The 25,262-nt window shown below is 45.4% G+C and overlaps 1 protein-coding gene across 1 annotated transcript in view; it reads right to left on the bottom strand.

Moving 5' to 3' along the window:
- Positions 1 to 22,107: 22,107 nt before the first annotated feature.
- Positions 22,108 to 25,262, bottom strand: part of CFAP53 (cilia and flagella associated protein 53) — a 34,940-nt gene continuing 31,785 nt past the window's right edge. Inside the window, exon 8 of the mRNA XM_077777779.1 lies at positions 22,108 to 22,428. Within this exon, the coding sequence (XP_077633905.1) occupies positions 22,200 to 22,428 (229 nt within the window). The 3' untranslated portion in view covers positions 22,108 to 22,199. The remainder of the gene's footprint in view (positions 22,429 to 25,262) is intronic.

The raw sequence follows: 25,262 nt of genomic DNA, 5'->3' as shown, positions 1-25,262 counted from the left end.
GCGAGAAAACAGACGCCCAGAGCAGACCCCGCCCAGAGCCATACAGCTGGTTGGCTGCCAAGTGGCCTGTCATTTCTGGGAAGAACTTGGAAGTTGAGATTCACAAGCTCTGCCTGAGTAGCAGAGAATTTCACTCACAATCTCTCCCCACCTGCCTTGCTCAGAAAGCATACCTTTCAGTCCATAGCGTCCATTAATAAATCAAATTTGAACCATCAAACAGAGCTCTTGCTGTGGGGCCCAAGTTTCTACCTGATTCCAGATGAGATTTTTCTCACATTCTGAGATAAAGTGAGGGGGAGTCAGAGCCAGAAGCTGTCTGAAGATGGATCTTGGGGCTTCTGTTAATTACACAATCTTGGAAGTTAATGAAGCCTGCTTGGAAAATGCTATTTCCAAACGGTACTCATTCTTTAAGGCTGTGATTCTCCATCTCGGGGACACACCCACATGACCTGGGAATTGCTTCACAAAGGCTGACCCCTGTATCTCCTTTCGGAATCTCCAATTTACTTCTTCTGCGGTATGTTCTTTAAACACTCCGCAGGTAACTCTAGAACAGAGCCAAGGTCAAGAACCTCTGCGTGAGAGCTGCCCTATGTCCCACCTTCTCCAGGAAGCCTTCCGGCACTACCTGGATGTGTTTCTACTCCAGTTGGAACCAGAGACTGACAATATCTATAATATACTTTGAAATATTTCAGTATACACAGTCAGTTTGAGCTTTAATTCTAGGGGTAGCCTAGTATTATTCTCAGGAAATTCCTGCTATCAGGAATTTACATTCCAGGGTGGCCAGCTAGCATATCAGAAAAGGCCATATTCCCTACATACATACACATACATATACATTCCATATCATAAAAGTTACAAGTCTTTATGCTCTTCACAGCTCGATCAATAACCAAGTCCTGGCTAGTTAACACAATGAAAGCCCAAATGAGTTTTTATTGGTGAAACTGGTGATGTCTTAAATAACAAGTTGGATGTTAGGAGTAGGCTCTTTTTGGTGCAATTAAAGATACTTAGGATCTGGAGACTGGGCAGAGACACTCCTCACCCTTTGCTAAAACAAGCCACAGAAAGAATCCTGAGTGTTCTGTAACCGCCTCATTAGGGAGGGTACCCAAGCCTGGATCCTAGTTGGGTCCTGTGTGCAGCCAATGGTTTAGGAGGATTTCTGACTGTATAATGCTGACTGGAAGGCATAAAATCCTCCCTCTGAAATGTCAAAATGCAGGCAGGTAAACTTCCCATGACCCTGCCTTGCAGGTGTGGTCAGAGCTGTTAAAAGTTCAGAGCCCTGGGATTTCATCAAGCTTCCAAAGCCAGTTGTAGAACTCCTCTACCTACCTTGCCAATGAAGGTTCGTTTAGTAACCTGTGGCAGATTTGAACAGAAACAGCCTTTATAACCTGTAGCCACCACCTCAAGTTTGGACAACTACCATTACTTACCAAAAAGAACCTGACTGCAATGGATGACCAATTAAACCAGGATCATTTTCTAACTCTGAGTCTTGTATATATTTTTCTGACTCTTCTCTAAAAATATTGTGGGGAAATAGGTTCTCCTTACAGACATGGGTTAGAAAAAAGCTTAGGGTGGAGAGCTGCCACAACAGGGCGAAAGCACCCAAGGTTAGCTAGTGCGATATTGTAATGGGATCACGAGTAACTTGTTCTATCACCTGCAGGAAATCACTTTCCATCTGACGCCAGTGTACCTTGATCACAAACTCTACTTGCCCCCCACCCCCAGACCCTTTACTTCTTACACACATAAGTTAGCAATTACTCTCTGATTATTTTTCCATGTTCACTACGTGTGTAAGATATTGATTTCTTCATGTTCATCACGTGGATAAGATCTTGTTTTCTTCACATTCACCACGTGGATAAGATCTCGAGTGCTCACTAGAGGAGAAAGCAGCAAACAACCTCCCTGACCTCCACCGCAGCAACTTCTTACTTGACACATCCCCAAAAGCAAGGGAATCAAGAGCAAAAATAAATGATTGGGACCTCATCAAGATTAAAAGCTTCTGCACAGCCAAGGAAACAACCCACAAAACTAATAGGCAACCAACGGAATGGGAAAAGATAGTTGCAAATGACATATCAGATAAAGGGTTAATATCCAGAATCTNATGCTGACAAAAACTGAGGACTGATGGATGTGGGGGGCAGGGGGGGATGGGCACGGAGGAGGGCACTTGTGGGGATGAGCGCTGAGTGGCTGAGTGTTATGTGGAAACTAATTTGACAATAAACTATTTGTAAAAAAAAAAAAAAAAGATCTCGAGTTCTCAATAAACATGGAGATGAAAGCCCCGTTTGGAGCACTTGTCTCCTCCTGGACATTAGCGTCTCTTGTATTCAATTCTGCATTCCCTCTCTTGCTGGAAAGAGAACTTCAGACTCATAGTCTGCAAAGAAATATTCATGTAAACATTATTTATTAAACACCCACTATGTTTGAGGCATCCTACAAGAGACTAGATGTTTAGAGATAAATGAAATGTGTTAGAGATAAGTGAAATGAAATGGGCCTCAGCTCAAACGTTCAGCTGCCTTCCTAACTTTTCCACATGTATGTCTCAGGTATCTCCAAGTTAACCGCCCAAAACAAGAGTCTTTATTTTCACCTGCCGTGCATGTTCTTCCCCCAAATCTTACCCATATGGATGTAGGACTTCACCATCTACCATCAAAACCAAACCCCAAATCTTGGTTCTTCCCTTCCTCTCAGTTCTCAGTTCTAATGCATCAGTAAGACTTCATAGCCCAATCTCCAAAGCGTGCCCCAAATCCGCCACCACGCTCCATCTCTCCTGCCACCACACCCTTAACCAGGTCCCAGCCATTTCCTGCTGGACTCTGCAAAAGTCACCAGATTGGTCCCTTTGTTTTCATCAATGCTTTTGACCTCATCTCTTCCTGCCCCTGTTTTCCTTTTCTTTTTTTGAGACAAAAAAAAAGTAAAATTTACGTCATAAAGCTAAAATAGATGTTTTAATCCATTCACCTTATTGAAAGGAGAGCATCTCAGGCCTTCACCTGGACCTCCTTTTCCCTCTTTATTATTTTTATTGAGGTAAAAATTGACATATAACATTATATTGGTTATATGTTCAGGTGTACAACATAATCTGAAATTTACATAAACTACAAAGTGATCATGGCAACAAGTCTAGTTACCACTCATCACCATACATTTGGCCCCCTTACCCGCTTTAGGTTCTTCTCCTTTCTTACTGTGCTCTTCCAGCCACCAACCTTCTTTCTGCTCCCAAAACACTGACTTTGTTCTCAGCTCAGGGTACCTGAATATGTTGGCATGTGAGGCATTCCCCTCAGGCCCCAAATCTAAAGGTGTACCAAATATCTCAGAAATCATGATGATATTTTAATGTAATAGTTAAAAAAATTAATGCAAAAAGTCCATGAGGAATGAAATCTTGAAATATCTTTTAAAATATTTTAAAATCTCTACCCACAATGTGGGGCTCGAACTCATGACCTCCAGATCAAGAGTCACATGCTCCACTGACTGAGCCAGCCAGGTGCCTCTAAAATATCAAAATATTAAATAGAGACAGGATACAAAATGCCTTGTTGAGTCATTGAATTGCTTGAGGGAAAAACAAAAATGCGTGCCCCTATATGCATGCTTTCATGGATTTTTTTAAATAATTTTTTTAATTGTAATGTTTATTTATTTTTGAGAGAGAGAGACAGAGCATGAGCAGGGGAGGGGCAGAGAGACAGGGAGGCACAGAATCTGAAGTAGGCTCCAGCCTCGATGCAAGGCCCAAACTCACGAACCGCAAGATCATGACCTGAGCGAAAGTCAGACGTTTAACCAACTGAGCCACCCAGGCGCCCCTTCATGGAGTTTTTTAAAGGCAATTTTCCTCCGCAGGACAGTGAAGGGGTGGGAAAAGACTGAAACATCATGAAGTAAGTGTATAAAAACTCACAACATTATTCTAAGTTTGAATACTTAATTTATTCTTGGATTAGGGATCCCCCAAGACCATCTTCAGGTTTGCTGATTCCTTGGAAGGACTCAGGATGCAGCAAAGCTGTTACGTTTATGGTTTTGACTTACTGCAATGAAAAAGATACAAACTAAAAATCAACAGAGGAAAAAAGTGCCTAGGGTGGTGCCCAGGAGTGAGCAGCCATAAGCTTCTGGTCGCCCTTACCAGTGGGGCTCACAGGCAGAGCACTAACTTCTCCCAGCAAGGATATGTTACAGCATGTACAAAGTATCGCCAAGCAGGGAAACTCACCCAAGCCTCCAGGATTTTTATTGGGGATCGGTCACCTAGGCACGGAGTCCCCACTGACTAACCTTAACCACCCAGTCTCCAAACCTTCCACCCCAAGGTGAAACTGACACACAGCATGACATTAACCCCCAGGGAATAAAAACAGGCATTCACCACAAACCACATGGGTAGGATGAACTCCCTGCTATGGCCCTGGGCCTGAGCTATACAAAGACACTCCCAAGCAGGATTCCACAGGCTCACAGGTTATCTCCCAGGAGGAAATCAAGAGATGATCAAGAACCAATTTTCTTTGGAATGTGGAGGGTTTGAACACCCCAAGCCTGCTGAGTTAACCCTTTACAATTCGATCCTCCAAACAGAATGTATTATCATTTTACGTATTTGCTTTAATGAAGCAAATACTATCATAAGTAATATTTTCAAAATCTAGTTCTGGACAAAGCTAACCATTAAAGAAACACATTAAAACATGTATATAGGGACACACGTTTTTTCCGTTGGCCTTGGGTTCTAATATAACCCAGCACACCACCCACCAGCACCAGATCCTGTCTTTCTTTAAATTCTTGATATTTAGGGACCTACTGGGTTGCTCAGTAGGTTAAGCACCTTACTCTTGATTTCAGTGCAGGTCATGAGCTCATGGTCAGGAGATAGAGCGCCACGCTGGGCATGGAGCCTGCCTAAGATTCTCTCTCTCTCTCTCTCTCTCTCTCTCTCCCCGCTCACACTCTCAAAAAAATAAAAAATAAATAAATCCTTGATATTTCAAAAGTATCCTTGATCTTTCATTCTTCGTGGAATTTTGGCATGAATTTTGATTTTTACTAGTATTATTAATCTTGGTTACCGAGCTTCTGGTACCCCCAAAATTCTGCACCCAAGGCTACTGCCTCACTCACCTCACACTAGTCCTGCTTACAGATGATCCAGGCTGTGGCATCTCATTTTCCTAGCCTCAAATAGCCCTTGATCAGACGGCCTTCCCTCATTACCCTCCTGAGGACTTTGCTCTCTCATTTCTCTTTTCGTCTTATCACTTCACACTCTGAAGTTGCCTTCTTCATATTCCTGTTATTTCCTGTCTATCCCTTCCTCCAGACCACTATAAGCTCCATAAAAGCAGAGCCTTTGTCTGTCTTGTTCACCACTGAACTCCCAGATCTCAGAAGAGGATCCCTCATATAGTAGGTACTCGATAAATGTCAGCTGCATTGAGCCTCTGCCTGGGGACCAAAGCCCCTTCTGTGAGTGTATAGATGCCAAGAATAGGCACGTTGTGAGGATCCTTCTGGTATAGTTCATTGCTATGCTGGGCTCTGTGGCTGAGGGGATCCAAGGGCTGAAAGGATCCACAGACACAAATCCAGACAGAATCCTAGAGAAAAAGGAAGCCTCTAGCTAGTCCCAATTTTTCCAGTTTAACAGGAGCTATTTACAAAGTGTAGACAAGTTGCCCTCTGATCAGAGTGCAGAAAATACCTTGCCTTTTCAAGCATTGCCTAATTCAAGTTCGCTACATTTGAACTCTCCTGCTGGCGGAAAACACCCGTTTACCACTGCCTCTGAGCTTATTAAAAGATACTTTGGCCAGTGGCGCTCGACTGTTTTGGGAAATTGAGTCATTCATTTGCAGTGGCCGTTTGTATTTCTGGATATCTATTATTAAAACACGACCCCCCTAAAGAGAAAACACGTGGACAAAGTCATCAGATGTGAAGGTTTTACTTTGGTGCCTTTGCTTTTGAGTCTTGTAGCACTTTCTTGTTCTTGCCATCCCATTCTCCTTGGGACCTGACTGCTCATCCTGGTGGCCCCCAACCTCCTCCTTCTGGCCCCAAGGCCTCACCACCACCTCTGTGCTTCCCAACTCCCAACATTTCATTGTCCAGGATTTCTTTGTCCCATTCCCTAGATGTCCCTGAGTACAAGCATCTGAGGGCTTCTGACTCATTCACCCAAAGTCTTTCCAGTGGCCTAGGATCCACTCCTTGCCTCCACTCCACCCCACTGGCATCCTTCCGTCCCTCACATACCTCTTGGCCAGTCCCCCTGTGTGGCTTTGCCTTCCTCCCCATCACCTCCTCGGGGCTTTTTTCCAGGAGGACTTCCCTGCCCACCTCATTTAAGGTTGCATGTCCTATTTTGATTCCGTATTCCCCAGTGCCTATATTTTTCCCATGCCGCTATCATAGTCTATCATAGTATACCATTTCCTCACTTATTTGTGCATTGTTTTCCTCTCCTTGGAGAATGTGAGCTGTTGGATTCTCTAACCCATAAGGATGTCCTGATCTGAAGCATGATTCTTTCCAGCCGGAAGTAGAAGTGGTGGTTTGGGTGATATATTAGCTCTCTGAGGCTGCTATAACAAAGAACCACAAACTGGGTGGCTTAAAACCATAGAAATGTAATATCTCACAGCTCTGGAGGCTGGAAGCCCAAAATCAAGGTTCAGAAGGGCTGCACTTCCTCTGGGTCTCTAAGGGGAACCCTTCCTTGCCTCTTCCAGCTTCCGGTGGTGGCTGGGGACCCTTAGGGTCCCTAGGCTTGAAGCTGTGTGACTCCAGTTTCTGCCTTCATTGTCCCATGGCATTCTCCCTGTGAGTTTGTGTGTCTCTGTGTCCTTTCCTCTTTTTATAAGGACACCAGTCGTATTGGATTAAGGTCCACCCACTCCATCCAGCATGACCCATCTCACCCAATTACATCTACAGTGAACCTATTTCCAAATAGGGTCACATTCTGAAGCACTGGCAGTTAGGACTTCAACATATCTTTTTGGGGAGACATAATTCAACTATCACAGGTGAAATCTCACGATGTACTTGTCCAGTGGCAGTTCTGCCCCATTAAAAGAAAAACGTGGGGGCTGGAACTGCTATCGTTTATGCAAAACAAAGTCTTCCTTCTTATCCTCATCTGTTTGTTCAACATGTTTTTACAGAGCCAGGCATTCACTAGGCACTGGAGACAACAAAGTGGCAGGCAAGACCCCTACCCCAGGGAGCACCCAGGCTGGTGAGGGAGACCAGATGACACCCCTGGGGCGCTGGGGCGTGGTCGGGCCTGAGCCAGCGCTTGCGCATGAGCCCACACCTCCTCTCCAGGGCAGTCCATTAGCAGCCACCTGCTGGCACCCGGTAATATTTGCATCCCCAGCCTGGCAACTTAGGAGTGTGGGAGGCATACCATTTAGCATTTTATTTTTATGCTCTAGCTAAAAGTTTATGGTCTGCTTCTATTTCAACATGTGTTACTCCATAAATCAGGCTGTAAAATTCTCACAGATATAGGGTGTCTTTCGACTCCAGCATTGTGCCATTCCTGCTCTAGCGGGTCTTAAAGCTCATTCCACAAGGGTCAGGGCAGTAACTGTCCAGCCCCTAGCTGCCCGCTGCTCACACCTCAGGTAGCACTCACAGGCAAGCTCACCCAGGAGCTGCAGCCAGATTTAAGCCCCAAGTCAATACACACGGCCCAACCTGGTCTTGACACTCCGTTTGCCTTGAACTCCCAGTTCCAGTCACTGGGATTCTGTTTCACTCCTTACAACCAAGCCTCTGTCACAGTCTGGTTATAGGGCCTGAACCCTCCTCTTGCCGCATGTCGTGCCCACATTCCCCAGGAATAGCCTCTGCTGGCCCACCAGTCTTCCCCTGGTCTGTGATCCATCGTTAAGCCCAGGGCCCGTGCCTCCAGCCACTTTTTGCAGCACTTCCTCCTAGATGCCTGGATCCGCCTGGATCTTGCTTCCAGATTCCCAATGCTGCGACCTACTCACCTGCCAGGATTCCTGCGAGTCACCCCTGGGATCTTCCCAGACTTCCTGTTACCACCTGGGGGATCTGTTTGGTTTGGCGATCAGTGGTTCTTTTTTTTTTTTTTAATTTTTAATGTTTTTATTTATTTTTGAGAGAGACAGAGCATGCATGGGGGAGAGGCAGAGAGAGAAGGAGACAGAATCTAAAGCAAGCTCCAGTCTCTGAGCTGTCAGCACAGAGCCCGACACAGGGCTCGAACCCATGAACCATGAGATCATGACCTGAGCCGAAGTTGGATGCTTAACTGACTGAGCCACTCAGGCGCCCCTCAGTGATTCTTAATTAGCAGTTATCAGAGGTCACCAGTGGATCAGCAAATTCTGATTACAATGTAACATTTATTTCTGTTATGACCAAAGAAGACGTGCACTCTGATGAACCAGATGTCCTTTGCTTTGATTGAGAGGTTAAGAAATGGGGTAACAAGTTCGCTGGCACACCTTAGGCTGCCAGTGGAGATGGTGCGATCAAGCACTCTATCTACACGCAGCGTGCCAGCCTGGGGGCTTTTACACACGCTGTGTAACACTGGGCTGCCCCAGCAATGGCGTGTGGTCATCACCTCAGACCTGTCTGGCTTTGCTCCTTTTAACCGTTTCAGATGTATCAACAAAATTCCTGATATTTTCTCAAGTGTGACTTGAAACACAAAAAAGTTGAAGAAACACGACAGGGGCGAGGTTCGTCCTCACGGAGTCGACCTGGACCTGTCCATCAGCCCCCTCTTTTCTAAAATTAATCAGTAGCACAGATGAGGATATTGCTGCCTACTTGGCAATTATGATCTTACATCGAAACGCACTTGCCCTTTGACCCAGAAATTCCACTTTGGGAATTTACTTTCCTGATGGGCTCATGAGTTGATTCACAGCGGCGTGAGTTGAAGTAACAAAAGCCTGGAAGCCACCTGAAAGTCCACCCCCAGGAGTCTTGTGGTGGCACAAAGCCCTTAAACAGGTTTGTCCTTGAAGATGTTGGTCCAAACCTGGGTCATAGCAGTCTCCGAGATTAGATTTCCTGAACATTCTCTGGTGAAGGTAGAGTACTGCACACAACAAGAAGAGGCGAGTTGGAGTCAGAAAAGAGAGATAGAAGGGGCGCCTGGGTGGCTGACTCAGTTGGTTAAGCGTCTGACTTCAGCTCAGGTCATGATCTCATGGTTTGTGAGTTTGAGCCCCGCGTAGGGTTCTCCTCTGTCAGAGCACAGCCCACTTTGGATACTCAGTCTCCCTCTCTCTCTGCCCCTCCCCCATCTCAAAAATAAACATTAAAAAAAAAAAAACAGAAAAGAGAGATAGGAGAACTGGCAGCAGGGGAGTGGGGTGGGGAGGCCGGGCAGCTATGTGTCTTCGTGGGCGAGAAACGCATGAGAGATGGAAAGGTAGAGGAAGGGAGACCCGCCCACTGGGTGCTGGGCTGGGAGGAGAGGCACATGTCACCAGGTGAGGACTGGGGGGTCTAGAAGCAGACACAGGAACTGCCAGAGATAGAACTTGATTTTTGTATTTTTTACCATTATAACCCGGGCGGCTTGGATGACTCCTCTTGCAGGAAATGTAATTTCTCTGCTAAGTAATGGAAGAGTCTTCCCTCTTCATGACAGTGCAGACACCTGTATTTAGCACACATTGTTGGAAAAGCACATTCAACCTGACTGATTACCTCCCTTGCCTTTTCACTGCACATAAATTTCTCCAGTTCTTGGCCTCAGACTTGGAATTTGATTTGCAGCATTTACGATGAAATGATTTGTTGTTTTGTGTTATTGCCCTAAATCCTTGTCTGGGTCTATTTTCCCTGCCCCGGTTTTCCACAAATCACTCTGACCTGCCTCCAGCTTCCTTCCCCGCATCAGGTGCCAGCCAAGGCTGCTTCGCTGGGCTAGTCCTTTGGAGAAAGAGCTAGAGAGGCCACAGCTGGTTCCTGGAAGCTGGGGACCTGCACTAACAGAGCAATGTGCCTCAGTTTCCAATGCAGGGAGAGGTATGTGCCTATATGCACAACAGCATTTTGGAATGTCACCATGATTAGTGGCAAGTTCACACACACACACACGCACGCACGCACACACACCCTGGGCCAGCCAACCACAGGCAGACCACTCTGTAGGGAAGTAGAGGTGCTTCCCCGAGCCCTGCTCACACTGTAGCTGTATACCTTAAGAGCTGAGAACTGAATCCATCATCCCTGGACTTGTGTATGACTCAGAACCATGATGGATTCATTTAAAGCCTACCAAGGGCATGGTGTTCACTTTGAGGACATACCTACATTTTCATGTAGAATTCCCAACAAATTGGGTGTTTTTATTTGAGCTTTTGCTTTTTGTTTGAACTACTTATTCTCTTCAACTGATTTAAGATACTATAAGTCACGTAGTTCAAAGTTTTGCAACGTAAAAAAAAAAAAGAAGCTTAAGAAAGTTCAGGAGTGGTATGCTTCACAGTGTATGTTAGAAAGAGCACTGGATTTGGAGACAGATAACTCAAGTTCAAACGCTGACTTTCCCAGCTGCCTAACCTGAGCCCCTTAATCCTAAGGAACTAAGTTACTCTGGTCCTGGATTTCTTCATCTGTAAATTTTGTGTAATAATCCCTGCCTACAAGAGAATGGGTAAATAAATTCTGGTAGTTTCATACAGTGAAATACCACCCAGCAATAACGAAGAATGAACTACTGACACATGCCGCAGGATGGACGAATCACATAGACATTGTGTTGAGTGAACAGACACAGAAGACTGTTCTGTGGAGTCTTCTCTGCATGAGGTTCCATTTGCATGATGTTCAAGATTGGGCAAAACTAATGGATGGTGCTACAAGTCAGAACAGTGCTCATCTCTGAGGGGACACTGAATGGGAAGAGACACAGTGCTGGAAATGTTCTAAGCAGGTGGAGTTACACAGGAGCAAATATGAAAATATTCACCACACTGTGCACTTTCCACATTTTACTGTACGGATGCTGTATCTCAATTATGAAAAGAGAAAAATCCCTGCCCAGTGACCAAGGCTATGGTGAGGACCACATAAAACAAGACACACTTCTAAAACACCAAATACATATGAATTGTTATTGTTAAGTAATAATAATGCAGATGACAGACGTTAGAACTTCAAGAAAGAAAGCCATACTGTTCTAAACCAGCACTAATGTGACTAGGAATAGAAACTGAGCACCTCTGGGCTGTTACATGATTTCACTGGAAGGACATGATACGTATCGTGGCCTATGAGATTCTGATGCTGAGTGATAGTATGTGGCATGTGTTGAGTGCTAACCTTGTTTGTCATTTCATTTAATTTCCTAACAGTCATAGCAGGGTTGTCCCTGCTGCCCTCAATTCTTTGACCTTTCACTTGACCTTGGATGTCAGTAGAGCATCCAGGGCCCAAGTCTGAAAGCTACTAAGGCCCAGCAGGCACCCTGTTGCCCATCACCCAATGGTGCACCTTCTTCTCCCTGCAGTGATTGGTCCAAATGATTACATATAATAGTGTTAACCATACACTCAAAACTGCACCCTTAGTGGGAAGGGATGTAGGGTGGTCTGCTCATAATGCATGCCTGAGGGGGGGACACAGTTACTGAAATTCCCTCGGCAATTTCTGTTGAGATTTGGTGGAATTTACGAGATTTTTCCTTTTTCTTATTCATAAAATGGGACAGATTCCCCAACTGAGTGCAGTCTACGTCTGACTATGACCTCCCTCCAACAGACTCACCTCTAAATATCCTCTTCCCTCTCAAAGTCTTTTGCAGTCCACGTGACCTCTAAGTCCAGCTCCAGTGCCACCTTTTCCCAAAAACTCTTCCTTGAGAGCCTTAGCCGTAATAAACCTCTCCCTTTTCCAGAAACCCAGAGCAGCCATGGCGTGGCTCCAAAGCATGTCTTGGATGATACCACCCTCCTCCCAGTCACCGAAAGCTCCTCCTCCAAGTGCTCCAAAGAAACACAAAATCTGAACAAAAATTGTGTGCTGGTATTCAAATATACATTCAAGACATGCTCTCTATGCCTGTCTTCCAACCTGGTACCTCCCTTTGGCCAAGCTGCATGGCAATTCTGGAGCCTTTAAAAGAAGGCTAAGCAGTAAGTCTCTTCTACACACTTGATTATATTTGACACGCTACTATCATATGTTGCCTTGTATTGTTCTCACTTATTTCTTTCCCCAGGTCTTGATCTTGGACAAGGCTAAACTCCTCAACAGAAGAAAACTTATATTATTGTGTCTGTGGGACCTCGCAGGAGGCTTGACAGAGCCAAGAGAGCACTAATTACTAAAGACTTTGAGTTCTCTGCTGAAAACATACTATACTTTGTACATTCAGCAAATTTACTTTCTCGTATTATTTATAGTAGTATTGCCGATAGTCATAAAGAATAATCGTTGGCGCTCTTATAATTGCATTTTTTATTGATTTCTCCAGTTGTTAAAGGCAATTTATAAAAAGCCAATTGGGCTTTAAACTGTACCACTTGCTATTTTCCAAGGTAATACTCTACTTTTTCATTACATCTTTGAAAACTGTACTCAGCACATTTTGTAGGCTGATGAAATAAACTTCTCGTCTGTAGCATGTATATCAATAAACACGTTTCACTCCAGTCACACATCTCCCTGGTGTGGGATTAAGTTATTTCTCATTCTGTTCAAAAAGCAATTGCAGTTTATTTACATACCGGATAATTAGTGTTTGCCATGGTCTTCCTAGGGTTGATAGCAATTTGGTTGGTATTAACCCTTTAGGCGCCACAGGGCCACATCCTTCATCCGAAACCCCTTGGGCCAGATGTGTTTTGGAACTCTCAGTTTTTTTTGGATTTCAGACAGGTAGTAGAATGCCTAAGCCATAGATTTTATAATACTCTCAGCAAGCACTGGGGCCGTCATCAAAAACATTAGTAGTTCTTTAGTAAAACCTAGCAAGATCATTTTAGGTCTTTCACACTTGTTTAGGTCAGGTTTCACTGGTATATGAATGAGGGTTAGCGTCTGACTTTCTGGTTTCCACGCTTTTTGGATGGAGCAGCTGTAGGTGAGCGTTGGTGGGCTGGTCTGCCTTCTGCTGTGTCCACGGATCAGGCCACCAGGTTTGCGAGAGGTTCTGGGCACCAACGGCAGCACGCATCGCTCATTCATTCGGGCATCAGTTCAAGTCAGCAAACATTTGTGGAGGAGTATCTACGTGCCGGACCCGTCCTAGGCCCTGTGGGAGGATTTTAAGGGGAAGAAGGTAGGACTCTGGATTAGTTTGCCTGGGAAGTCAGAACCAAGTACCACAGGTTGTGAAGCTTCACCAACAGACATTTATCTTCTCATGGATCTGGAGACTGGAAGTCCATGATCAAGGTGCCAACAGGCTGCTCGTTTCTGGGGAGCCCCCCCCTTTCCAGCTGTAAGATGGTCACCTTTTCACTGCCTCTTCTCTGTGCACGCAGACAGGAAGCAATCACTGGTGTCCCCTCCTCCTCTTATAAAGACACCGGCCTTGTCTGATGAGGGCCCCACGCTTATGACCTCGTTAAACCTAATTGCCTCATGAAGGCCCTATCTCTGAATAGTCATACTGGGAGATAGGGCTTTCGGATATGAATTTGAGGGGGACACAAGTCGGTTCCTAGCAGGCTCCTTCCCTCAGAGAGCTCCAAGTCTAGTGGTGGACACAGGCCAGGTGACAGCTATACTGCCACTGTGATGAAAAGAAAAGAGAAACAAAGAGCTGGGCCCAGCAGGGAGCAGGGCCCCTTCAGGGAGTGGGGTGGGCCCTGAGGGGGTGGGGTGGGGTTATGGAATAGACGTCTGAGCTGGGCTCTTGGCCAAAGACAGGCTGTGATCCCACAGGGCAGGACACCCTGAAGCAACACTGAGTAAAGGCATAGCATGGGGAAAAGGTGTGTGTCTGTTTAGGGATGGGTGACAGCTGCGTTCTTGGTGCTCAGAGTTAGAGGTGCCTTCTGTGTGTTGGCCCCTGGGTTGTTTGTTTCTTCACTGAAGGCAGAAACCTGTTAGTTCAAAAGCCCTCCTGTGCCGTACTGACATCCGATTATTTTTTTAACACTTATTTATTTTTGAGAGACAGAGAGAGACAGAGCATGAGCAAGGGAGAGGCAGAGAGAAGGAGACACAGAATCTGAAGCAGGCTCCAGGCTCTGATCTGTCAACACAGAGCCAGACGCGGGGCTTGAACCCATGAACTGTAAGAATATGACCTGAGCTGAAGTCAGAAGCTTAACCAACTGAGCCACCCAGATGCCCCTTAATTATTTTAAAAGTAGATTGGGGGCATCTGGGTGGCTCAGTCGGTTAAGCTTCCGACTTCGTCTCAGGTCATGATCTCACATTTCAGGAGTTGGAGCCCTGCATTGGGCTTTGTACCGGCAGCTCAGAGCCTGGAGCCTGCTTCAGATTCTGTGTCTCCCTCTCTTTCTCTGCCCCTCCCCTGCTCGTACTGTCTCTGTCTCTTTCTCTCTCAAAAATAAACATTAAAAAAAAATTTTTTAAATAGCCCAGACACATACATTTTTAGCCAGTTAGAGACTGCCTGGTTTACATTCCCCACAACACCCCACCCAACTGCTATTACTAAGATAGGGCTTGCTGTAGTCAAGCCCCACATTGCCAGAGCCCCTTTGGAGTTCTCTGACCCAGAGCCTTCCCACTGTGCTGGGCAACATCACCTGGACATGTGAGCCCCACCCTGATCCCCTTTCACCCCGAGATTTCCCTTGTCCCCTCTTCCTTCTCCCTACTATCTGGGTCTCTTGCTGTGAGCGAATAGCCTCTCCAGGAACCCTGCTTGAGCACCCCCACCCCCACCCCGCACTGAAGCTTGTGTTTGCTACTACCATCTCTTGGTTGTGGTTGTATCTTCTTTCCTTCACTCACCCCAAATCCACCAACCCCTGCAGAGAGGCAGACGGGAGCCTGCCATCAAAGGGGTGGGGGTGGGGGGGGCCCTTTCTCAGTGACCAGAAGACCACGAAGGGGCAAAACGCCTTTCATTTCAACCCCACGCTCTCCACATCAAGCTGGCTAACCTGTTTCTGGCTCCAGGTAGTCACTCACCTGAAAGCCCTAGAATTGGTCTCTGCATCTTGAGGCACAGCAAAAGCAGACGTGCGCCATGGCCACCAGCCTTGGGTGTCTGTTCAAGATGTGAGTCTTTGAAAATTCTAGCTCCCCCACTTGGGAGACAGAATGCAAACGTGTTGCCTTGCTTTTAGGAGCCCCTTACCGGCTCTATGCCAAAGTCTGTGGCTACTGGGAGTTATAGACACTTCCTGTCCAGATCTGGGAGCTGTAGAATGGCCAAGTCTTGCTACCTCAGATGGCACCTCCCCGCCCAGCTGCCTGCCTGCTTCAGGTCTTACGCGGCCTCTTTGTCATCAGGGTTCTCTGGCTCCTGATGGTCAGCTCTGGTCTTCTGCTGACCGCTGTAGGTGTTCTCTGGGGCTCGTCTCTCTCAGCCTGGCCTTATCCTATTTTGGTCCCATGAGGCCCTCTTAGGTCTAGCTGCTAAGGAATCAGAAAGAAGGCTCCATGGTCACCCTTTCACCCTGGCCACTGAATCTTCCTTTCTCTCCCCAAAACAAATAAGGAAGTATTTTCTGAGGATGTGCTCTGGACAAAGTCTTGTGCTAAAAGCTCAGGATCATCTGAGATGTCCAAGACTTGGCACCTGTTCAAGTATCTCAGTGCCTAGAGAGCACATACACACACACACACACACATACACACACACGGAAAATATGTACACACACAAGAAGTATAGTTCCCGCTGTGTGCTGCAGGCCAGATGAGAAGTCTTCATAGCTTCTCTGGCCTTGAGGTGCCACATATCACTGCTTCCCTCTGCTCCCTGGATTCCAGCGGTGGTTCTGTCTGGGGCACCGGGGGACGCCTCAGGCGCATACCCCACATGACTCTGGTTTATCACCCAGGGCCTACCCACAGCTCGAGCCCCCCAACCACCACAGGGGAACCCCTCAACAAAAGAGGGCAGGAGTGGGGTGATAAGTGCCCCGACATCCACCTTGGGTGGTACATACCTGTGAGGCATTCTCCACAGATCCTCAGAAGGCCCCCAGGTGGAAGGAGACCCAGTGGCCTGCAGTGGTAACCTTCCTCTAGCACATTCTTGTACTGGGTCCTCCTTGCTACTCTGCGCATCCCAAACTTCTGCTTCTGGGACCAGCTACCAAATAACCTAACTGCAGCCAAGTCCTCATAGCATGAGACCCTCCGTCATCTATCAAATGAAGGATTTGGACTAGACACTCCTTCAGGTCCCTTCCAGGCCTAGAAGCACCTCGGTTTTTAGACAAGAAGTGCATCCCAGGCAGTTCCACCCAAAGTCACCCAGCAAATTAATGGCCCATGGGGCAAGAACCTAACATGAAACTGTCTCGTTATGTCAGCTTTCCCAGAACCTTATCTATAAAGCCATTTCGAATAAAAGTCCCACATCACAATGCTTGGAAGCACTAAGTTAATAATGCTCAGCCTCTATCCAAGACACACGTCTTAGAACTTTACAGAAATGAGTTTATACTTGGAGGCAATTTTGGGCTCCTGGAGGCCTCGTCCAACCAACAGCTTCTCGGGAGGCATAAACTGAATCACATCTTTTTATTTTAATCTTTTCTTATTATCTCAGGGACTTCCCTATATAGGAAGCTATTCTTTTTATTAAATGAAATTTTCATCTATATTCTGAGAGACTGTTTGCCCAGTTTATATAAGGTAATCAAGATATCAGAAGGATGCTTTAGATAAAGACAAACATTCATGCCCATGTGTAATTTATGGAATATGTATGCATAAGTGTACTTGATGGATTTGCACCAAAATGCTGTTAGCAAACATAAAGGTGTGGATAGAGGCTGAAAAATGATGGAAATGGAGTGAAACTAGCCTCATGCTGTACTATTGCCTAGACAGCCAGGCTTGAAGGGCATATTGGTTGATTATGAGTGCTTTGATAAATTGGATTTTGGTAACAAATCATGATGTTATATGAAAAAAGTGCTGAACAAATAGATAGGAGATGGGGGGGGGTTGCTTTATCATTTCCAAAATAAACTAAAATATTTGTGATAGATGTTCATGCTCTAAAAGCCTATAATTCATCAATTTTGACCTGTTTGTGGGGAGGCGGTGAATCAAAGAGACTAAAAGCATAGACTCTGTATCCAGACAGAGTTCGAATGCCAGTACGACCACCAACGACCAACTCCGTGATTCTCCAAGACACCAAAGTTCAACAATTCAAATCGGTTCAGACACTAATTATCTGCAGTTAGTGCAGGCCCCACAGATTAAAAGCTCAGTCCCACAGGACTGCCTTCGCCCGATTTCCAAGGCCAATCACAAGTCCTGGGCCACCTATACCTCTGACTAACTGGCCACAAATTGTGAATTCCTAGAACCCCCTCTTCTCAGTTTTAATAATTGGCTAGAACAGCTCACAGAACTCAGGAACACTATTTACATTTGCTGATTTGTTATAAAGGATTTATCTCAGGAACGGCCAGAGTAGCCGGGTAGGGCAAAGCATAGGAAGACACAGCGTCCATGCTTTCTCAGGGTGTGCCACCCCCACCCCAGCTCCTCCTGCGTTTCCCAACTGGAGCTCTTCGAACATCAAACACTGTTATTCAAGGGTTTAGATACAACTCAATCTCTAGCCTTTCTCCTTTCTAGCTTCTTACTGTCTTGTTTATAACAAGCAGGGAGGGCCTGCCAAGGACAAGATCATTGTGCTCACATTTTTTCAACTGTGACTGGACGGTGGGCACTCAACTGTGGACTTCATGAAATGAAGTATAGTGTGCTGATTAAAGGAAGTGATGGTCCCACTATATGGGGCTCTGCAGACCTTTTCTGGACTGATTTTATCTAGTTCTGAACATCCTGTTTTAAATAAATCTGGAAAAGTGACCAGTGACCACTAGAGGGCAAGCCGACGATGAAGGGTCTGCAGTGCTTGGACCAATGTGAGATGTCTACCTGGAGAATGGTGAGACATGAGCCTCCAGATATTAGACCCAGTTTGTAAAGATCCGGAAACCAGCACTATGACCAATGGTAGCTATATCAGGAAGGATGACCGCTTTTAAACTCTTAATGGAAGCTCAGCACATATACAGGAAACTGCAAAAATCTTAAATTTTTTTAAATGTTTTATTTATTTCTGAGAGAGAGAGAGAGAGACAGCATGAGCAGGGGAGTATCAGAGAGAGAGAGGGAGACACAGAATCTGAAACAGGCTCCAGGCTCTGAGCTGGCTGTCAGCACAGAGCCTGACGTGGGGCTCGAACCCACGAACCGTGAGATCGTGACACGACCTGAGCCGAAGTCGGACGCCCAACCGAGCCACCCAGGCGCCCCAAAAACTGCAAAAATCCTAAACGTACAGCTTGAAGAACTTGCTTAAGGTGAACACACTGAATAACCACCACCCAAAAATCAAGAAACAGAACGTTAATACCCAGAAGTCCCTCTCCAGGCACTCTCCCCAAAAGGATAATCACCTGATTTCTAGTACCAAAACTTAGATTCACTTGCTTCTGAGCTTCTCATAAGGACTTATTTTGCTCATCATTAGGTCTATGATGCTCATCAATGTTGTTGCATGCAGCAAAGTTCATTCATTGTCATTGTGTATAGTTTTCCATTCTACTCTGGACGGGCATTTGAGCTATTTCCAATTTGGGCTATTATGACTAGTGCTGCTATGAACAATCTTTTTTCTTTTTTAATGTTTATTTATTTTGGGAGAGAAAGCAGAGTGGGAGCAGAGAGAGAAAGAGAATCCCAAGAAGGCTCTGTGCTGTCAGTGCAAAGCCTGATGCTGCGCTCGATCCCATTAACTGCAAGACCATGCCTTGAGCCGAAATCAAGTCAGACACTCAACCAGCTGAGCCCCCCAGGTGCCCCTAAAATTTATATATATATTTTAAATGTTTATTTTTGAGAGGGAGACAGAGCATGAGCAGAGGAAGGGGCAGAGAGAGGGAGACATAGAATCCAAAGCAGGGTCCAGGCTCTGAGCTGCCAGCACAAGAGCCCAATGCAGGGCTCAAATCCATGAACCATGAGTTCATGACCTGAGCTGAAGTCAGACGCTTAGCCGACTGAGCCACTCAAGCACCCTCTTAAAATTTATATTCTTTTTAAAAAATTTTTTAAATGTTTTATTTCTGAGAGACAGAGACAGAGAGAGAGAGAGACAGCATGAGCAAGGGAGGGTCAGAGAGAGAGGGAGACAGAATCTGAAACAGGCTCCAGGCTCTCAGCTGGCTGTCAGCACAGAGCCTGATGCTGGGCTCGAACCCACGAACCGTGAGATCATGACCTGAGCTGAAGTTGGACGCTTAACCAACTGATCCACCCCGGCACCCCTAAAATTTATATTCTTAACATCACCAGTGTATGAGAGTTCTGGTTGCTCGATATTCTCTCCAATACTTGTTTGCCTGTCATTTTCATTTTACCCATTTCGTTGAGTGTGTAGATTCACGGTGGTTTTAATTTCATGGTGAGTAATAACATTGAGCACCTCCCTGTTTATTGCCCATTTTCTTAATTCTCTTTGTGAAGTGTCAATACAAGTCTTCTGCCCATTTTTTCTACTGACTTATCTCTTTCTTATTGTAGCAATTGTTATATATATTCTGGAAATGAGTTCTTTGTTGGATATATGTTTTGCAAACACTTCCTTGGGGAGATAGATTCAGTCTGATATAAAGAACCTCCCTATTTTAATGGAAGAGTGCAAAGAGAGCAAGATGGCCACAGATGAGAGATTGAGGGAACCTTGAATGGGGGGGATGGGTCTGATACTAATACCCACGTGTGTGTAACACTCTATAGTTAATCAAATTACATACACATTCTAGACTCCATTTGAACTTTTATACAACCTGGCTAGATAACACTGATGTCTGCTCATTTTTAAAATTCCTGTTTTATTTTTAAGGCTGGCTTCCTAGGGGTGGCCCTAGGTCACCATAGCTTAGTGCTCAGTGAGTGATTAAGCTTATAAGGTGTCCACCTTTTGCTGATGGATCTGGATAAGGATTAGGGAACACACTCAAAGTTTAGGCCATTTGCAAATCTGCCCCAGCTTTTACCTGCTGTATGTGCAAGGCCTTACATTTGGCTAAGGATCCATAGACTACTCGGACCTACTCAGGTCTTTCATGAGCAAGCATGTAGCTTTATGCCTACACAGCCTTCCAGACTCCCAAGAATATATGGAAGCCCATCCAAACATCAAAGTCAGTATGGCTGGCATGTTCCCCAAATCTTCCTGTAAATTTCTGGCTGGTCTGTCTGTTGCTTGTCCCAATCAGTATCACAACCTCAGTTTAGCTGTGATGTGAGCCTTCCCTGACTGCCACTATAATTGCTATTATTTTGGGGCACCTGGGTGGCCCAGTCTGTTGAGTATCCAACTCCTCATTTCAGCTAAGGTCATGATCCCAGGGCCATGGGATTGAGCCCTATATCAGGCTCTGTGCTGACAGCATGGAGCCTGCTTAAGATTTTCTCTCTCTCTCTCTGCCTCTCTCCCCCACTTGCACTCTCTCTCCCTAAAAATTTTTAAAAAATCACTAATTATTTTTACCATGCCCCAAGTGTGGATTTTTCCAAATCCTCCTCCCAATCACATGAGCTGCAGCTGCAGTGAGGCTGGTCCTCACAAGCCACGTGGCCCTGGTGCCACTATTGCTTCACGTGCCTGAGGGGTTATGGCAGTGGCTCAAGGCCAAAATGCCATGGACGCCCACCATTCTTACCAGGGCTCAGTAGGTTCGCTTGGATAAATGCTTCTCAATCTGTTGTATGCCTTTGGTCAATTTCCAGTCCTGAAATGCTGTTTTTGACGATGGTTTCCATTCTATCATTGTCATTTTGAGAGAGGTTTTCCAGAGCTCCTTACTCAGCCATCCCAAAACTTCCTTCCTCTCCCTTTGAAGGAGACTCTCTAGAAGACCCTATAATACTGTGTCTGCAAGAGGGTCCAAGTACCCTATTTGTCACACAGGGTAGCCATGGTTCAGGGTGGAAGGAGACTACACGGGCAGAAATACAGGGGAGAGGATCATTAGGGGTCATCCTGGAGGCTGGCTACCGTGCTGGGTTATTGTGATCACTCCTTAACTGAGTCTGTTCTTGTCTATTTTGCCTAACGTCTCTTCTCAACACAGCAACCAGCAACCCTCTTACATCTTGTGTACTCTTCTGCTGAAAACCCTATTAACTGCTTTTCCAAGTAAAAGCCAGTCTTTACCATGGTTCCAAGGCCTTACATCACCCGGCCCTCACTGCCTTTCTGATTAGTCTTCTACCACTTACCACTCTCTCCTCACTCACTCCATTCTAGCACAAATGTTAGGTCTCAAATGCACTAAGCAGACTTCTGCCCCTGGGCCCTTGCACTGGCTCTTTCCTCTGCCTGGGATGTTTTCCTTCAGATAACCATATGGTTGGTTCATTCAAGTATCAACTACTCAAACTGATCTTTGAGCACTCTTGACATTTCCTGCTTTATAACACTTAACACACCGCCTCATTTCTTCCACCAGGACGTAAGCTCCACAAAAGCAAGGGGTTTGTTCCGTTCTTGCTAAAGTCTGGGATCCAGAATAGTGCCTGGCATATGGAAGGTAAATATTTGTGTAATATCTAAATAACTGGGCTAATGAAAGTGGCTCTTAGGCCCAGCTCCGCCCTGTTAATATGGTGAGTTATGTATATAAGACAAAAGAGAAAAGAGGCAAGAGGAAATGGGGGAAAGAAAGCATAGCTATTAATAAATGAACGAGAAATGGAGGGGTGGGGATAAGTCAGGAAAGTAACCGTGTGATATGAAATAGATCATTCAGACCTGTAAGTCTATAAAGCCTAAAAAAAAAAAAGGCATGAAGTTTAATTTGAAGGAATAGCATTGTGTGGAATTATGCAGACTCAGAGAAATAAAGGAAAGTTTATTTGTGAGTTGAAATACTGTAGTGAAAAACATTAAAAGACTGAGCAAAAATATATTAACATTTGTGAGACTACGGTGGGAGCTGATCCGGGCAGGCCCTCCGCATGGGATGGGTGTTTCGGGACAGCACGGGATGGACTGACAGGATCTCCCAGATCTTGTCCTGGCAAATCTTGTTTGCTGCCACTCCTGCTTCAAACTCTCTGCGCTCCTCTTCCTTCTCTGCTTCCCGGGCCTGCTGCTGGTACGACATCTGCATCTCAAGTTGCTTCCTGTATTCCCGGGCCAAACTGGAGCGTCTAAGATATTAGAAATGTCAAATTACAGAATTAACAAAGGTAAGCATTTGGATTCATTTAGGGCATTACAATTAAAATAGAATTTTTGAAGTCAAATTAAAATTCCAATTAAAATCAGGGTGAGAGGGGAAGAAAATAGATGGAAAATTCAATAATGTGTTTATTACACAATAATAATTAAGCTAAACAGAATATTGATTTGGCCCACTCAGAATATTTCCTGCTATCTGGAGTGAGTCCCTGGCCACTCTCCATCCCTTCTTCCACTCTTCCCCAAGGAAGAAGTGACTTTTCTTTTTTAATGTTTGTTTATTTATTTTGAGAGAGAGAAAGAGAAATAGACAGAGGCAGAGAGAGAGAGAGAGAGAGAGAGGAGAGAGAATCCCAAGGAGGCTCCACACCGTCAGCATGGAACCCAACACCTGGACTCCATCTCACGAACTATGAGATTATGACTTGAGCCGAAATCAAGAGTTGGACGTTTAAGGGGCGTCTGGGTGGCTTAGTCGGTTAAGCGTCCGACTTTCGCTTAGGTCATGATCTCGCGGTTCGTGGGTTCGAGCCCCGCGTCGGGCTCTGTGCTGACTGCCAGGTCAGAGCCTGGAGCCTGTTTCAGTCTGTGACTCCCTCTCTCTCTGACCCTCCCTGCTCATGATGTCTCTCTCTCTCTCTCTCTCTACTAGAAATAAATTTAAAAAAAAACAAAAAACAAAAAAAAAGAGTTGGACACTTAATTGACTGAGCCACCCAGGCACCCCAAGAAGTGACTTTCCTAATAGTAACACTGGAACAGCTAGCCTGCCTGTTTTCCACCCTGTCTGTCAAAGGGCCATGCACCTGCTGGAGACCTGCACTGGTCTGGCACTGGTGGTGGCTGGGTACATAAAGGTGCCTCAATCTGATCAGTATTAACTAGACAATTTCCTCCATATAAAAGCCACATTTTAAACATATAAACTACATTTTAAATTTTATAGTGTGAATGTAAAATTGACCATTTAACAATTTTTAAGTGTAATAGTTCAGACGTGTTAAGTACATTCACATTGTTGTGAATCAGATCTCTGGGATGTTTTCATCTGAAACTCTACACCCATTAAATAATAGCTCTTTCTTTCCCCCTCCCCTCAGCCTCTGGCAACCACCATTCTGTTTGCTGTGTCTAAGAGTTTGGATACTCTAAATATCTCATATAAAGGAAATCATAGTATTTGTCTTTTGGTGACTAGCTTATTTCACTTAGCATAGTGTCCTCAAGGTTCTCAACCATGCCGTGGCATCTGACAGGATTTTCTCCCATTTTAAGGCTGAATAATATTCCAGTGTATATATGTATCACATCTGGTTTATCCATTCGTCTGTTAATGGACCTTAGGGTTATTCCCACCTCCTGGCTATTGTGAACAGTGCTGCTATAAACATGGCTGTGCAAGTAGCTCTGCAAGGTCCTGCTTTCAATTATTTTGGATATATACCCACAAGTGAGATTGTTGGATCACAAGGTATTTCTATTTTCAATTTTTTGAGGAGACTTCATACTGTTTTCCATAGTGGTCATGCCATTTTACAATCTATAAGCCACATTTTTATTATCAGCTTTTATCAGAAATAAAGCTTTTATCATAAAATAAAGATGCATATGCCTCTGTAGCAGATCCCATTTTCTGATGGCCACAGTAATATCTCCCCTCCATCTGCTCTCCTGAAATGTGAACCTCTATTCCCCTTATCAACAGGTGGGGCTTATGTCTCCAACCTTTGAATCTGGATAGGCCCAGGGACTATTTTTATGACCAGTAGAATAGGACAAAAGTGATGCTATGTCAGTCCTAGGCGTAGCCCTTACCTGGCCTGGCAGCTTCCCCTCCTGCCCACTGGAATGCTCACTATCCGAACTCTCCCTGTCAGAACCAACCACCATACTGGGAGAAGCCCAAGCACATGGACAGGCCACATGAAAGTGCTCTGGGTGGTAGTACCGATGAGTTCCCTAACTACAGTCAGCATACACTGCCCAGTATATGAGAAGGTATCAGAGGAGATCAGGGCAGTTGAGCCTTCACATGAAGGCAGCGCCCGCCAACATCTGACTTGAACCACGGGAGGGACCCTAAGCAAGAACCACTCAGCTGAGCCTTGTTGACCAGAGAATCATGAGAGATAATCCTAACTCACTTTAAGCCAGAAATTTTGGGATATTTTGTTATTCACCAATAGGTAGCTGTGATTCCACACACACTTCTTTTTCTTCTCTCTCAGTTGATTCAGAGGTTGGGCAGTGAAGAAAGTTGCTACTTGTCAAGTCTCCCTCACATTTCCAATGATAAACTTTTTTTTAACACTGAGAAGACCTCCAGAGCAGAGGCAGTAGCAGGGAGTCAGTAAGGTAGGCCAGATATTAAAGCGAGTGCCCCCAAACTAACAATAGGCTCAGCTGCATAAACCATAGTCTTTCTAGAATGAAAAGAGCTTTTTTTCTATGCATCAGGTGAGTGTGAAAGTCAGGGAGAGGCGCAAGAGACAGGAAGGGTGACCAGCAAGTAGAAGAGCCAAGTCTTCCTCCGCCACACTGGTCGCCTGAGTTGGGTATCTCGGTCATCAGTGGGCAGGGAGTGCGATGGTCCAGGAAATGCTGCAAGGAGGCCTCTGCCTGTTTCCGCCACCAGAGCTTGATTGTGGTGATCAGAGGGACACTTAGCAGAGGAGGGCACTGGTGTTTCCTAAACCACTTAGAACATTTGTTTTCCCACCTGTGAAGCTGCAAAAATTCTCCTGAGGACATTTTGCATGAACTCCTGCCATTTCTGCTAATCCAGCTAATCAAGCCACACTGT

The sequence above is a fragment of the Crocuta crocuta genome, unplaced genomic scaffold, assembly GCF_008692635.1.
Source record: "Crocuta crocuta isolate KB4526 unplaced genomic scaffold, BGI_CrCroc_1.0 scaffold36, whole genome shotgun sequence".
In the NCBI taxonomy this organism is placed as follows: Eukaryota; Metazoa; Chordata; class Mammalia; order Carnivora; family Hyaenidae; genus Crocuta; species Crocuta crocuta.
Note: the sequence above shows the minus strand (reverse complement) of the source record. Positions and strands in the feature narration are given on the sequence as shown.